The sequence below is a fragment of the Asparagus officinalis genome, chromosome 5, assembly GCF_001876935.1.
Source record: "Asparagus officinalis chromosome 5, Aspof.V1, whole genome shotgun sequence".
In the NCBI taxonomy this organism is placed as follows: Eukaryota; Viridiplantae; Streptophyta; class Magnoliopsida; order Asparagales; family Asparagaceae; genus Asparagus; species Asparagus officinalis.
In genome coordinates, this window is record NC_033798.1 from 128841111 (window position 1) to 128855099 (window position 13989).

General features: G+C 40.1%; 1 protein-coding gene across 1 annotated transcript; it reads left to right on the forward strand.

Moving 5' to 3' along the window:
• LOC109843420 (uncharacterized mitochondrial protein AtMg00810-like) lies at nucleotides 12236–13177 on the forward strand (the record flags this gene model as incomplete). The annotated part of the gene is made up of 1 exon (XM_020412358.1): nucleotides 12236–13177. A coding segment is annotated over one exon (942 nt), but the record flags the coding sequence as incomplete, so codon positions are not given.

The following is a 13989-nucleotide window of genomic DNA, read 5'->3' on the forward strand; positions in this document are numbered from 1 at the left end:
GCTTTATAGAAAACATTTCTATAATTTTTTTTTTGAACTAAACATAATTTATAGAAAACAACATAAATTTTTTAATTACAAAATTACCACTGTCAGGCCTTTTTCTAGAACTTTTCTACATAAACCAAAAACCCCCTAAGCCTGTCTATAGCCCAAATAGGCCCAGGAAATGTTTGATGGTTTTCAGTATTTATGTTCGTAGTTAAAGTAGGCTGAGTTCCAAAGTTCCGAATGTTGCGTTTCATATACTGGCAGGCCCATCATACATAAAAAACAATAAAGCTATCTAACCTAAGAAGGGGGAGAGAGGAGGGGGAAAAAGGAAAAAAAAAAGTAAAAAAAAAAAAAAAAAAACAAAGGAAAAAAAAAAGTAAAAAAAAAAAAAAAAAAACTGAACGTGAAGAAGGATTGAGTAATTAACTAAAACTTGAGTTCCCAAACAGAAAATATCCAATAGACATCATAAATAGTTATTACAAGTGAAAAAATCAAAGCGTTTTTTTTTGAATTCCCGAACTTGTTGGAAATTTAGTGGAAGTTTCCAAGTTTTTGGACCAAAGTTTTTGGAGGTTAATTGTTGAAGGCCCGAACATAAGTGGAGATTTAGTGAAATCTCTGGTTCCACTATTGACATACATGAAAACGGCGAAGGAATTGAGAAAAACGTGAAGAATAAGCAAAATAGACTCCACCACACCCTGGTGTGGCAGAATCTGTCCTGTTTGTCATGGGTGTGGTGTGTGCCACACCATGGTGTGGCACACTCGTTTTTAGAATCCTAATCTATTTGGGATTGTGTTTTGTTATAAATAGAACCACGTTTTTTAGGGTTTCTTAAGGAGAGAATTAGCATTGTTTTGAGCACTTTGAGAGGAAGATATTGTGAGGGAGTTGAGAGCTTTAGTTAGGGTTATATTTGAGTGATTTTGTGAGTTATAACCCGTTGTAGTTCTCCTCCATATAGTGAAATCTCCCCATCCTCTCCCCGTGGACGTAGGCAATTGCCGAACCACGTAAATTCCTGTGTTTGTGTGTGATTTTGATCGTTATTTTATGAATTGCACTCGTGTTTGGTTTTGGTTTTCTTCTCTCATCGCTCATCGACTCATTTGGTTGTCGAGCACGCTTCCGCATGGCGCGCAACAAGTGGTATCAGAGCTCAGATTTCAGATCTAGGGTTTTGGATTAGGTGGATGAAGATTCAGTTGGAAGCTTGGTTCTTGGAGTTCTAGGCTTTGGTGGAGTTAGGGTTTGAAGTTGCCGTTGAAGATCTCGCTTTCCTCGTGTGGTTAGGAGTTCTATCTGGAATCTAATCTAGGTTTCAGTTGGGTAACTTCTAAATTCTATAAAGTTTGAATCTTTCTTTACAATTTGGAGTTTGTGATTATGGGTAAAGAAGTTGGTGAAAGCAGCAAGATGACGGGTACAGTTCAAGTGGGTTTTCAGAACACTAAGATTAGTGTAGTGAAATATGACGGCAAAATCAATTTTGATTTGTGGATGAGCGACGTACAGGATGCGCTCAATGCTCAAAATTTGGAGGAGACCATCATGGTCGATGTGAGGCCACCTAAATATGAAGAGGCGGTATGGGAAAAGATGAATAGGAACGATTGTGGGGTGATCAGGTCCTGTTTGGAACAGGAGCTGAAATATGATGTGATTGGGATGACGTCTGCGATGAAGATGTGAAAAATTCTTAACAATAAGTATCTTACGAAGAATGTTGAGAACATGTTGCATTTGCTACGTAGGTTATTCAGATTCCAGATGTCCCGAGGCACCTCGCTTGCGGCTCATATGAATAACTACACTAAGTTATTATCGGACTTGGCAAACGTGGATGAGAAGATCACAGATGAGTACAAGACTATTATTCTTTTGGGCTCCTTACCAGATGAGGAGTATGATACCTTCATGCTTACTTTGTTGAATGAGAGATCTTCTATCACTTATAGTGAAGTGACTAACGCATTGACGAACTACGATTTGAGGAGGAAGGATAAGGAGACTTCCAGCGCTAGTACTTCAGGAGAGGCCTTGTCGATGAGAGGTAAAAGCTCATATCAGAAAGGTGGAAATAGAAGGAGGTCAAAGTCAATAGGCCGTCACCAGCTTGGAAAGAACCAATGTGTATTCTACAAGGAGTAGGGACATTGGAAGAGAGACTGCCCAAAGGTCAAAGAAAAGGAGAATAGCAAGAATAAGGGCCCGAAGGCCAATAAGGTGAATGTTACGAAAGGCGATGATTCCGATGATTCGAGCTTTTCTCTTTTGATTACTCCGGAGATGAACCATTTGGATGCATCGAATTGGATGCTTGATTCTGGCGCTACTTATCATGTGACTCCTAGGCGAGATTGGTTTTTATTGTTTGAGAGACTCGATGGGGGTGTTGTTGTCATGGGAAATAATCAATCCTGTGGCATTTGTAGGATAGGTACTGTGAGAATTCGGATGCACAATGGAGTAGTCCGTGAGTTGAAGGAGGTGATATTCGTTCCTCAACTAAAGAAGAATCTTATCTCAGTTGGAGCTTTGGAGGCTAAGGGATTCAGGGTGACCTTTGAGGACGCTATAGCGAAGGTTACTAAGGGATCTTTGATGGTGATGAAGGGAGTCTGTAGTCAAAATTTATACTATCTGAAGGGGAGCATCGAGATTGGCCAGGTTGCTTCGGCTACTTCAGAGGCGGACATGAGTAGGTTTTGACTTTACAGGTTAGGGCACACAGGAGAGAAGTCACTGCAGGCTTTGTGCAAGCAGGGGTTATTGAAGGAAGCCAAGAGTGGTAAAGTAGAATTCTGTAAGCACTGTGTTCTTGGCAAGAAGACGAAGGTGAAGTTTGGGACGACCATTCATAGGACGAGGGGCATCTTGGACTACGTGCACACAGATGTTTAGGGTCCCACCAAGACTGCATCACTTGGTGGTCGACATTGGTTCGTTACGTTTGTTGATGACTATTCTAGGCGTTGTTGGGTGTACACTATGAAGCATAAGAATGAAGTCCTAGATTTATTTATAGAGTGGAAGAAGAAATTAGAACTACAGACTGGGAGAAAGATCAAGACGTTGCGATCCGACAACGACGGTGAGTATACTTCAGACCCCTTTTAGCAACTATGTCGAGACGAGGGCATAGAGAGGCACTTCATAATTAGTCATACACCGCAGCAAAATAAGGTGGCAGAGAGGTTAAATCGGTATTTGCTGGAGAAGATTCGATGTTTATTAGCGCATAGTGGTTTGGAGAAGATCTTTTGGGCTGAGGCACTTTCATATGCGAGCCACCTCATTAATAGGCTGCCTTCATCTACGATTGAGGGAAAGACCCCTATGAAGATGTGGTCGGGAGAGACAACACATGACTATGACCAGCATAAGGTATTTGGTTGCCCTGCATATTATCATGTTAGAACTGATAAGTTGGAACCTCGAGCTAGGAAGGCCATATTTGTAGGATTCAAGCGTGGTGTCAAGGGATATAAGCTTTGGGATCTAGTTGATAAGAAGATTGTGCTGAGTAGAGACGTCATATTCGATGAGGCTTCTATCTTGAAGCTTCCCAGCTCTCATCAGGTGGAGAGCGACCCGACAAAGGAGATATCGCAGGTGGTGGAGATTAATGCAGCTCCACAGTGTCCAGATGGTACAGTATTCATTAAAGTGCCGACTGAGGTGACGCCAAGCGAGCACGACGGTGATGCGGAGGATAAGTGTACTCATGTGTAGGATCAGGGACCGACGGCTCAGGTTCAGGATTCTATTACGGTTCAAAGACAGAGGAGAGACATACGGGTGCCAGCACGGTATGCCGACACAGTTGCATATGTACTTCCGGTGGAAAGTATCGATGAGATGATACCTACTACTTTCAGAGAGGCCGAGCAGAGTTCGGAGGTTGATTCGTGGCAGGTAGCTATGCAGGAGGAGATTGAGTCTCTTCATAAGAACGATACATAGGAGCTTGTTGAGCTTCCAAAGGGGCGGAAGGCGATTGGGTGCAAGTGAGTGTACACGAAGAAGGAGGGCATTGAGGGCACTCCATTGAGGTTCAAAGCTAGGTTGGTTGCGAAGGGCTATGCACAGGAGAAATGTATTGACTATAATGAGGTTTTCTCTCCGGTGGTGAAGCATTCTTCGATTCGGATTCTGCTAGCTTTGGTGGCACAGTATGGATTAGAGTTAGATTAGTTGGATGTGAAGACGACATTTCTTCATAGTGATCTTGATGAAGAAATATATATGACTCAGCCATTGGGATTCTGAGCTGCAGGGAAAGATAAGTTGGTTTGCAGGTTAAAAAAATTACTATACGGTTTGAAGCAGTCTCATCAACAATGGTATAAGTGATTTGATGGTTTTATGCTTGGTCATTCGTACACTCAGAGCCAGTTTGATCCTTGAGGGTATTTTCGCAAGTTGAGAGGAGGTGCGTACATCTATTTGTTACTTTATGTCGATGACATGTTGGTTGTCTCTACTTTCAGATCGGCTATAGATGAGTTAAAAGTTCATCTTTCAAATGAGTTTGAGATGAAGGACTTGGGTGAGGCTAAACGCATTTTGGGAATGGAGATCGGTAGAGACAAGAAGAAGGGCAGAATTTGTTTGACACAGATGGCTTATTTGAAGAAGGTACTACAGCGATTTCATGTTAGCATGGATACGAAGCCAGTTAGTGTACCATTGGGAGCCCATTTGAAGCTTTCAGCTGGTTTTTCACCGAAGTCAGTTGAAGATCGAGAGTTGATGTCGAAGACTCCATATGCGAGTGCGGTTGGGAGCTTGATGTATGCGATGGTATGTACGAGGCTGGATTTGTCACAGGCGGTGAGTATGGTTTCGAGATACACGTACGATCCAGGAGTGGGTCATTGGGACTCCGTGAGATGGATTTTGAGGTACATTCGAGGTACGCTCAATGTTGGTTTGATTTATGAGCGGGACACTACAGGTAGGTAGTTGTGCATTGGATATGTGGATTCGGATTATGCCGGGGATTTGGATAAGCGCCGGTCTACTACGGGGTATGTGTTTACTTTGACCCGTGCGCCGGTGTGTTGGAGTTGCACCTTACAGTCTACGGTGGCTTTGTCTACGACGGAGGCAGAGTATATGGCAGTTACGGAGGCTGTGAAGGAGACTATTTGGCTTCGAGGATTTTTGGAGGAACTTGATATATCGCAGCGGTCCGTCACCATTCATTGTGATAGCATGAGTGCTATCTATTTGGCGAAAAATCAGGTTTTTCATACGAGGACGAAGCACATTGACGTTCGTTATCACTTCGTTCAGGATGTTCTTGAAGATGGCGATGTGGAGATTGTGAAAGTCCACACGAAGGATAATCCGGCGGATATGCTCACTAAGGTGGTTCCGAGTAATAAGTTTGATCATTGTCGAAACTTGTTGCATATTCGTGATTGTTGAGATCGTTGACGGCCATTTGGATGAACTACGGGCGACTTGATCCCTTGAGAGAGGGGGTATGTAGGCAACCACATTGGTGCGGCCGAGTTTGGAGAGACGACGCATTGGTGCTTATGTTGGTGTCGGTTTAGTGTTGCGAACACTTCGCCGAGGTGGAGATTTGTGAAAACGGCGAAGGAATTGAGAAAAACGTGAAGAATAAGCAAAACAGACTCCACCACACCCTAGTGTGGCAGAATCTGTCATGTTTGCCATGTGTGTGGTGTGTGCCACACCAGGGTGTAACATACTCGTTTTTAGAATCCTAATCTATTTGGGATTGTGTTTTGTTATAAATAGAACTACGTTTTTTAGGGTTTCTTAAGGAGAGAATTAGCATTGTTTTGAGCACTTTGAGAGAGAGATATTGTGAGGGAGTTGAGAGCTTTGGTTAGAGTTATATTTGAGTGATTTTGTGAGTTATAACCCGTTGTATTTCTCCTCCATATAGTGAAATCTCTCCATCCTCTCCTCGTGGACGTAGGCAATTGCCGAACCACGTAAATTCCTGTGTTGTGTGTGATTTTGATCGTTATTTTGTGAATTGCACTCGTGTTTGGTTTTGATTTTTTTCTCTCGTCGCTCACCGACTCGTTTGATTGTCGAGCACGCTTCCGCATGGCGCGCTACAACATAATCATTAATATTTGAAGTAAAGATCTTAGAAAAATTCAACGAAATCTACCATTTGACCTCAGAGCATCAAGTCAACCACTGCAAAAAGTTAATTAAAAGAATCTAACAGCACCCAACACTTTTGTAATTAATGTTAAGAAAAAGACGGTTTAAAAGTCAAAGACCCTAAAAAAGTACAATCACGGTATCGCTATCTGCTATCAAATTCAAGATATACAATGAAAAGTGAAATGTCATAATTTTTTTATAACTTCACTGAAATAAAACATGAAAAAGGATTTATTGTTGTTTCCAAAAACAGGGCGACGTGGAAAAGATATTTCAGCAGATTGAGACTCCTGCAGAAATAGTTAAGTAGCTTTTTTGAGAAACAATGTGAGTTCTAAATAGACTTTTGGACTCAGTCCTTTGCTTTTAAGGAGGAAGAAAAATCTTCTTTCATTTGTCATGCCATCATCAAAGCTTTAACACAACTTGTCTTCAATTCTTTGGATCATTTTTTTGCCCATATTCACATGAGCAGCTTGGATTTGCAAAACTTATCTTTAATTTTTACATTTGAAGTTTATTGCATATAGCTTTAAAAAATATGACAAAAGCACGTAGCAAGGTCACACTCAGCTCGTACAAACACGGACGCATCTATGAGTTTGTAGGGACATCTCAATTGAGATTCAAAGAATTAAAGTTTGAAAAATTGTCAAGGGACAAACTTATTAAAACGCATCATATAAAAATTTGAAATTTTTTAATACCTAATGTTGGTGTAGTTCATATTACTATCACAGATAGAAATTTTATGTCGAAAGTCTATTTTTTTTTTTGCTACACCAACATGTTTACAAGAAGGATCATATTAAGGGGCTGTTTGGTTGGCATTTTTTGCTCTTGTTTCCCTATCAAAACTGACAAAAGTTGTCAGTTTTGGTAACTTTACTTGCAAAAACGTCTCAAAATGGACATTTTTGCAAGTAAAGCTGCCACAACTGACAGCTTTTGTCAGTTTTGATAGGGAAACCCAAACAAAAAAAAGCCAACCAAACAGCCCCTAAGTAATTAACTAAATATTTTCTTTATTTATAAATTAATATCTGTTACTTTTGTCCTATGATTATCAAAATCATCACCGTATCTATAAATGCAAGTTTCATTCGATGCATGAACAAAAGCCTAGACTGCCAAAGTGACAATGCCATAGCTTTTACCAACAAAGTTGATAAAATTCAACTCACATTTTTTTCTCCTCATCAAAAAGACTTTGAAATTAATTTGCGGCAACCAATAGCTCTTCCCTCTCTTTCTCTCTCCCACTCCTCTCACTTAAAATCAGCCATTAATACCATCAAAGACTTTAAGCATGATAATCAAGCAAGGGGTTAATAAATAGTTATGCAATTAATTAATTACAAGGTGTCCATGATTTAGGTTAGGTTGGAGGATAACAGTTGAGAGATGAAGGCAGTTATGTCTACACGCCTTGGTGGTTGACCCAGTCCATGGATCCAAAGTCCCACCAACCCACAGCCGGTTGGGTCACCAACATGGGCTCAGTATTCATACTTGATCAAGCTAGGGGGCAAAAAAAATCTTATGGAGAACCTCTATAAAAAATGATATATGGTGAATACATAGGTTGTGACAAGTGTGCGTTACCGATTTCAAAGTTGATGGTCGCCATAATTCAGAAGTCTAATTACATTGACAAAACGTTGATAACGGCACAAATCCAGTAGCTAGTCTGGTTGTATTTACTACTACATGTTGATTATACTGATTTAGAATTAACAGTAAAACACGTCTCATCATCTTATTTCTTCCTATACGATTTTCTACAAAGGTCTCTTTGTTGATCCCCCCACTTCATGTTCAGTTTACTGATCAATGGGACATTTGGGCCTGTGAAAAATAATTTCGAAGAAGTAAGAAGTAAGTAATAGGAATTGTTTGTCAACAAAAAACAACAACAACAACAAAAAAAGGAGTATTAGGAATTGAGTTTTGTAGAGCTTGGGAAGACAAAAATAGTTGGTGTTGGTTGTTTGAATTTAACGCAACTTAACAGCTGATATCATGTTACTTTTGTGCTAAGGTTAATTATGTGAGCTTCCTAAGATAGAGATATGCGCCTTAAATTAATTGACATACTGAAATATTTATATATCCTTCCTATAAAATAAGTTTGTTAGGTACACAACATCAAGATGTAGCCAAACTGTGCATTCAAAATGTAGGACAAAATTTCCTTGAAGATTTGCCTTGTGTTGCCGATAGATAGGGATTATTATCTCTCTATCAAAGGCTATTTTATTAACCATCAACTTCCTTAGTTGTAGCCTTTGTTAGATATAAAGGAATGAAATTATCCAATATGAGACTGAGAAATGCCTACCCAATTAGTGATATATTATTTGTCCTAATGGGAGATCATGAAAACTTACAATTAAATAGGTTATTGTGATAGTTAATATAGAAATAAACTCAAATTTTTTAAAATTAATTCATTTGCTCATAAATCAACTGAGCATGAAAATGGACAAAATGAGTGGCAAGTTTGTTTGCGACAACATAGAATGCTTAGGATGTAAAATTGATCGACGGGGGCTTTAAAAATCTAAATTGTACTTAGGTATCTAACTTTTAAAGTTTTTTTTTAAAAAAATATTAAAAATAGTACTCCAGTGTGTATATATAGCTAAATAAAGCGGACTTTCTGGCCAACCAATTATTCTTGCATGATGTGTGGATATGCGGCACATAATATCCGGCTATACTCTCGATTTTATTGTAAGTACGTTACGTGATGTTAGCTCAGGATGGGGTGGATTATCAAATACACGCATACACACACATGTACAGATACACGCATACAAATACACGTACGGGCAATTTTCACAAACATAATTACATTCAGGGTTCGCTCGCTCGATCGTCTGCAGTTTTATGTATGTATGTAGCCGTCCAATACATAATAATCTTAGTTAATTATCTGCTACTTTATGACGACCGGTTAATTCTAAGTAGAATTTATAAATTAAGTATGCAATGTTATATTGACTCGGTCTTATGGTGACCAAATCAACGTTTGTTTCTCTGTTAAGAGGAACGTAGGAACGTGGAATCGGTTTGTTGAGAGGAAAACATGATGGCTAAGATCGATTGATGAGATCTTATTTGCTCCGGTAAACAAAAAAATTTTCTTTTACCAGTAAAATCAATCATATATCATATATGATAATTAATCTAAGGAAGCAGTCATGATGTGTACTCAAGCAACTATATACACGCATGACCTTGTTGTTATGGGCACAATTAATACCTCACTGTTTAGAGACCATGCACCTCGACCGACCGTTCGTATCATTATTTAAGAATGACACGTCTGTTCCTTTATTAATGGAAGCGCTGGGGCGGCTTATTTGGCTTACCATCCTTTTGAGTTGTACATTATGCGAAGGCTTTTCTCAACCCCACGCTAATATTAATTCGGTTTTTCTATAGAGTGCCCATGGGCATTCTATAAGAGAGGAGAGAGATAGAGAGAAATGAATGACCATGAGCCCCCTCTGATTTGCATTAATTTCTGTGCATAATTCATTTCTCTCTATCTCTCTCCTCTCTCATAGAGTGCCCATGGGCACTCTATAGAAAAACCAATATTAATTTTTGTTGATAATAGTGTATTGTAGTGGGTTTTAGTCCCACATTGCTTGGGAGAACAAACCTCACACTCCTCTACTTGTATAAATATATGTGCACACTCAATATTCAATTCAAGGGAAATTTACCCAAGATTCTCTCTCTCTCTCTTACTTTAACATGGTATCAGAGCTAGGGCTATTTCCCTTTCAATAAAATTTTTAACGCTTTTGCGTTCTTTTGCCAAATCTTGGCCTTATTGCTTTGCAGCCGTTTAATGTTTTATTTTTTTTATTTTTATTTTTAATTATTTGGCGTTCATCTGCCTACATCCGCCGCACAACTCTCTGGTATGCATTTTGCTGGTTCTTCAGCTAATCCTTCAGTCTCTGGTATGAATGATCTCTGGATTTTTGACTCTGGTTGTTCCTTTCATATGACTTGTAATGCCTCACTTTTATCCTCTGTCTTTACTTCATCCTCTCTTCCTCCTATCTACACAGCTGCTGGACAACCATTGTCCATTACTCAGTATGGCTCTATTACCCCACAAAATGATCCATCTGGTCGTCTAACACTTGGTCCCGTCTATGTGGCTCCACAATTGTGCTTGAATTTAATTTCTATTAGCTCTTTATGCATGGCGGGCCTGTTTGTCTCATTTTCTTCTGATACTTGTATTGTGCAGGATCCACAGACGGGCAAGACGGTTGGGGCGGGTCGTAGGAGGCACAAACTGTATTTTCTGGAATATCTTCACCTTCCAGAGTCCATACGTCCACGTTCTCTTGTTGCTTCTCTTTGTTCGTCAAAACCCTCTACCTCGCTTCCTGCCAATTTATGGCATAGACGACTTGGTCATGTGTGTAATAAAAGGCTGGAGAGTCTTATTCAGTCTGGAGTACTTGGTCCTGTATCATCTAGTTCTAGTATTGAGTCATGTGCTGGTTGCAAATTGGCTAAATTCACTGCTTTACCATTTAAAATGAGTACATCTGTATCCACTTCCTTATTTGATTTAGTACATTCTGATATTTGGGGGCCAGCTCCTTTGCCTTCTTCATCTGGCTACTTATATTATGTTAGTTTTATCGACGATTTCTCTCGTTTTACATGGGTTTACCTACTTAAGAATCGCTCTGACGTACTTACTGCTTATCAAGCCTTCACTGCTATGATTTTCACTCAATGGCAATCTCGTATTAAAGTTTTTCGTTCTGATTGTGCCAAAGAGTACCTATCCTCTGCCATGCGCTCTATCATGTCCTCTCATGGGACTATCTTTCAACAGTCATGTCCCTACACTCATGAGCAAAATGGTGTTGCTGAACGCAAACATCGTCATATCCTCGATACTGCCCGATCAATGCTCATTTCTTACTCTGTTCCTCGTCGTTTCTGGGCTGAGGCTATTCTCACCGCGACTCATGCCATTAATATCACTCCATCTAGCTCTCTTTCCGGTGCTACTCCTTATAGTCGTGTTTATACTCATCCTCCCCGTTATGATCTAGTTCGCGTTTTTGGTTGTCGATGTTTTGTTTTTCTGCCATCTCACGAACGTGATAAATTGTCTCCCAGAGCAGTTTCTTGTGTTTATTTAGGAATTAGTTCAGAACATCGAGGTTATCGTTGTTATGATCCCGCAACTCGTCGAGTTCATATATCTCGTCATGTTCAGTTCGAAGAGGATTCTCCATATTATTCTACTTCTGATGACTTTAATTTCCTCCACTCTACCGATCATGCTTCCCCGTCCACTGCATCACCCACTTCTTCACCTCAATTTTCCTTTCGAGATCTCCCTGACATCTCTCCCTCTCCTTCTGTTGACTCTTCCTCACCTGAGTCTTCTCTTACACCATCTAATCCATATCCTGTGGACACAACTCTCACTCCAGAAAATACTGTTGATCTTCATGCACCTGCGCCAGCATCTCCCCCGCCTGAGGTTCCTCTTGCTCTTCGTCGAGGCAAACGCCCACATGTCATGCCTGCCCGGTATGCTTCTGTTACTTCTTATTCACCTATCTTTCATAACTTTCTTGCTGCCATTCATACTATTGTTGAGCCAAAGTCCTTCCAAGAGGCAGTTCAAATTCCAGAGTGGCGACAAGCTATGGCTGAGGAATTTCAAGCATTTCAGCAAACTCATACCTGGGATATTGTTCCCTGTCCTCCTGGGATCTCTCTTGTTGGCAGTAAATGGGTTTATAAGGTCAAGTTTCGTCCTGATGGCACCATTGAACGTCGAAAAGCTCGTTTAGTGGCTAGAGGTTTTACTCAGCAACAAGGTATTGATTATGAGGAGACCTTTGCTCCTGTTGCTCAGATGCCCACTGTGCGTACTCTCCTTGCGGTCGCTGCTGCTCATCGTTGGCCCTTATACCAGATGGATGTCAAAAATGCTTTTCTTCATGGCTCTTTATCAGAGACCGTATATATGCAACCGCCTCCAGGGTCAAATATTCCTCCGGGACATGTATGTCTCCTTCGTCGTGCTGTTTATGGTCTCAAACAGGCACCCCGCGCTTGGTTTGAGTGTTTTCGCGATGTTGTGCTCAAAGCGGGCTTTATAGAAAGTCATCAAGATGCTTCTCTGTTTGTTCGCACTACATCGCGTGGCAGGGTTTTATTACTCATCTATGTAGATGATATGATCATTACAGGTGATGATATGACAGGTATACAATACGCAAAATCTCAGTTGCAACAACAGTTCCACATGAAGGATCTTGGATCTCTTCGGTATTTCCTTGGTCTAGAAATTTCTCAAGGCCCGCGGGGTGTATTACTGTCTCAACAGAAGTATCTCTCAGATATTCTAAATCAAGCTGAGTTAACTGATAATACAACTGTCGATACTCCACTCCAGCAGAATGTCAAACTTTGCTCTACTGACGGTGAGCCTCTATCTGATCCTACCCGATATCGACATCTTGTTGGTCAGTTGGTCTATTTGTGCATCTCTCGACCAGATATCTCTCATGCTGTTGGTATTGTCAGTCAATTTGTTAGTGCCCCACGTTCTGTACACTATGCTGTCTTATTACGGATTCTTCGGTACCTCCGGGGTACTAGCACTCGCTCACTTTTGTTTTCTGCTACATCTAAGTTAGAGCTTTGTGCATATTCTGATGCTGATTGGGCTGGTGATCCAACTACCAGAAAGTCTACCACAGGTTATTGTATATTTCTTGGTGATTCCCTTATTTCCTGGCGAAGTAAGAAACAAGATGTTATTGCTCTTTCCAGTACTGAGGCAGAGTATCGTGCAATGTCCACAACAGCTAAAGAGATTATTCATCTTCGTCGCCTTCTCAGTGATTTCGGTATTTCTGTTACGACTCCTACTCCTCTCTACTGTGATAATAAGAGTGCCATCCAGATTGCTAATAATCCAGTATTTCATGAAAGGACCAAACATATTGAGATCGACGCTCATTTTGTCCGTCACCAAGTTATCAAGGACAAGACAATTCTACTTCCTCATGTTTCATCCGCTGACGAGCTTGCAGATTTCTTCACAAAGGCCTTACCTGTTCATCGGTTCCAGTTTCTTGTACGCAAACTCACTTTGTTTGATCCAACATGAGTTTGAAGGGGGCTGTTGATAATAGTGTATTGTAGTGGGTTTTAGTCCCACATTGCTTGGGAGAACAAACCTCACACTCCTCTACTTGTATAAATATATGTGCACACTCAATATTCAATTCAAGGGAAATTTACCCAAGATTCTCTCTCTCTCTCTTACTTTAACAATTTTGAGGTCGAGACACTCCCAAATCTCAATGATTAATTGATTTTGGGCTCATTTTGATGAGAAGTCGATCACTTGAGGGTGCTGATATTGAAATTAAACTTGATTTTGGATCAAGCTTAATTTTGGGTTTATGATGGAATTATTCTAAGTTTGACCAAACCCAAAATTAGGTCCAAATTCTAGAGGTTTTCTAGAAACACTCTAGAAGGTTGATCACCTCCTTAAAGTGTTCTAGAGAAATATTTAAGCTAAATATCTAGATAATAGTATAGAAACATCTAGATAATTTGTGATAAAAATATTTAGATATTATGTAGAAATTTCTAGAGATTAGAAAAATATCTAGGAACTATGGAGGTGATATTAGAAGAATCTAGATCCTTTGTAACATATCTTTGGGAGGCTATAAATACCTCCTCACCTCTCTCATTTGTAAGTAAGAAGAAAAAGTTGAACAAGTGAATAAAGCAAGTTCAAAT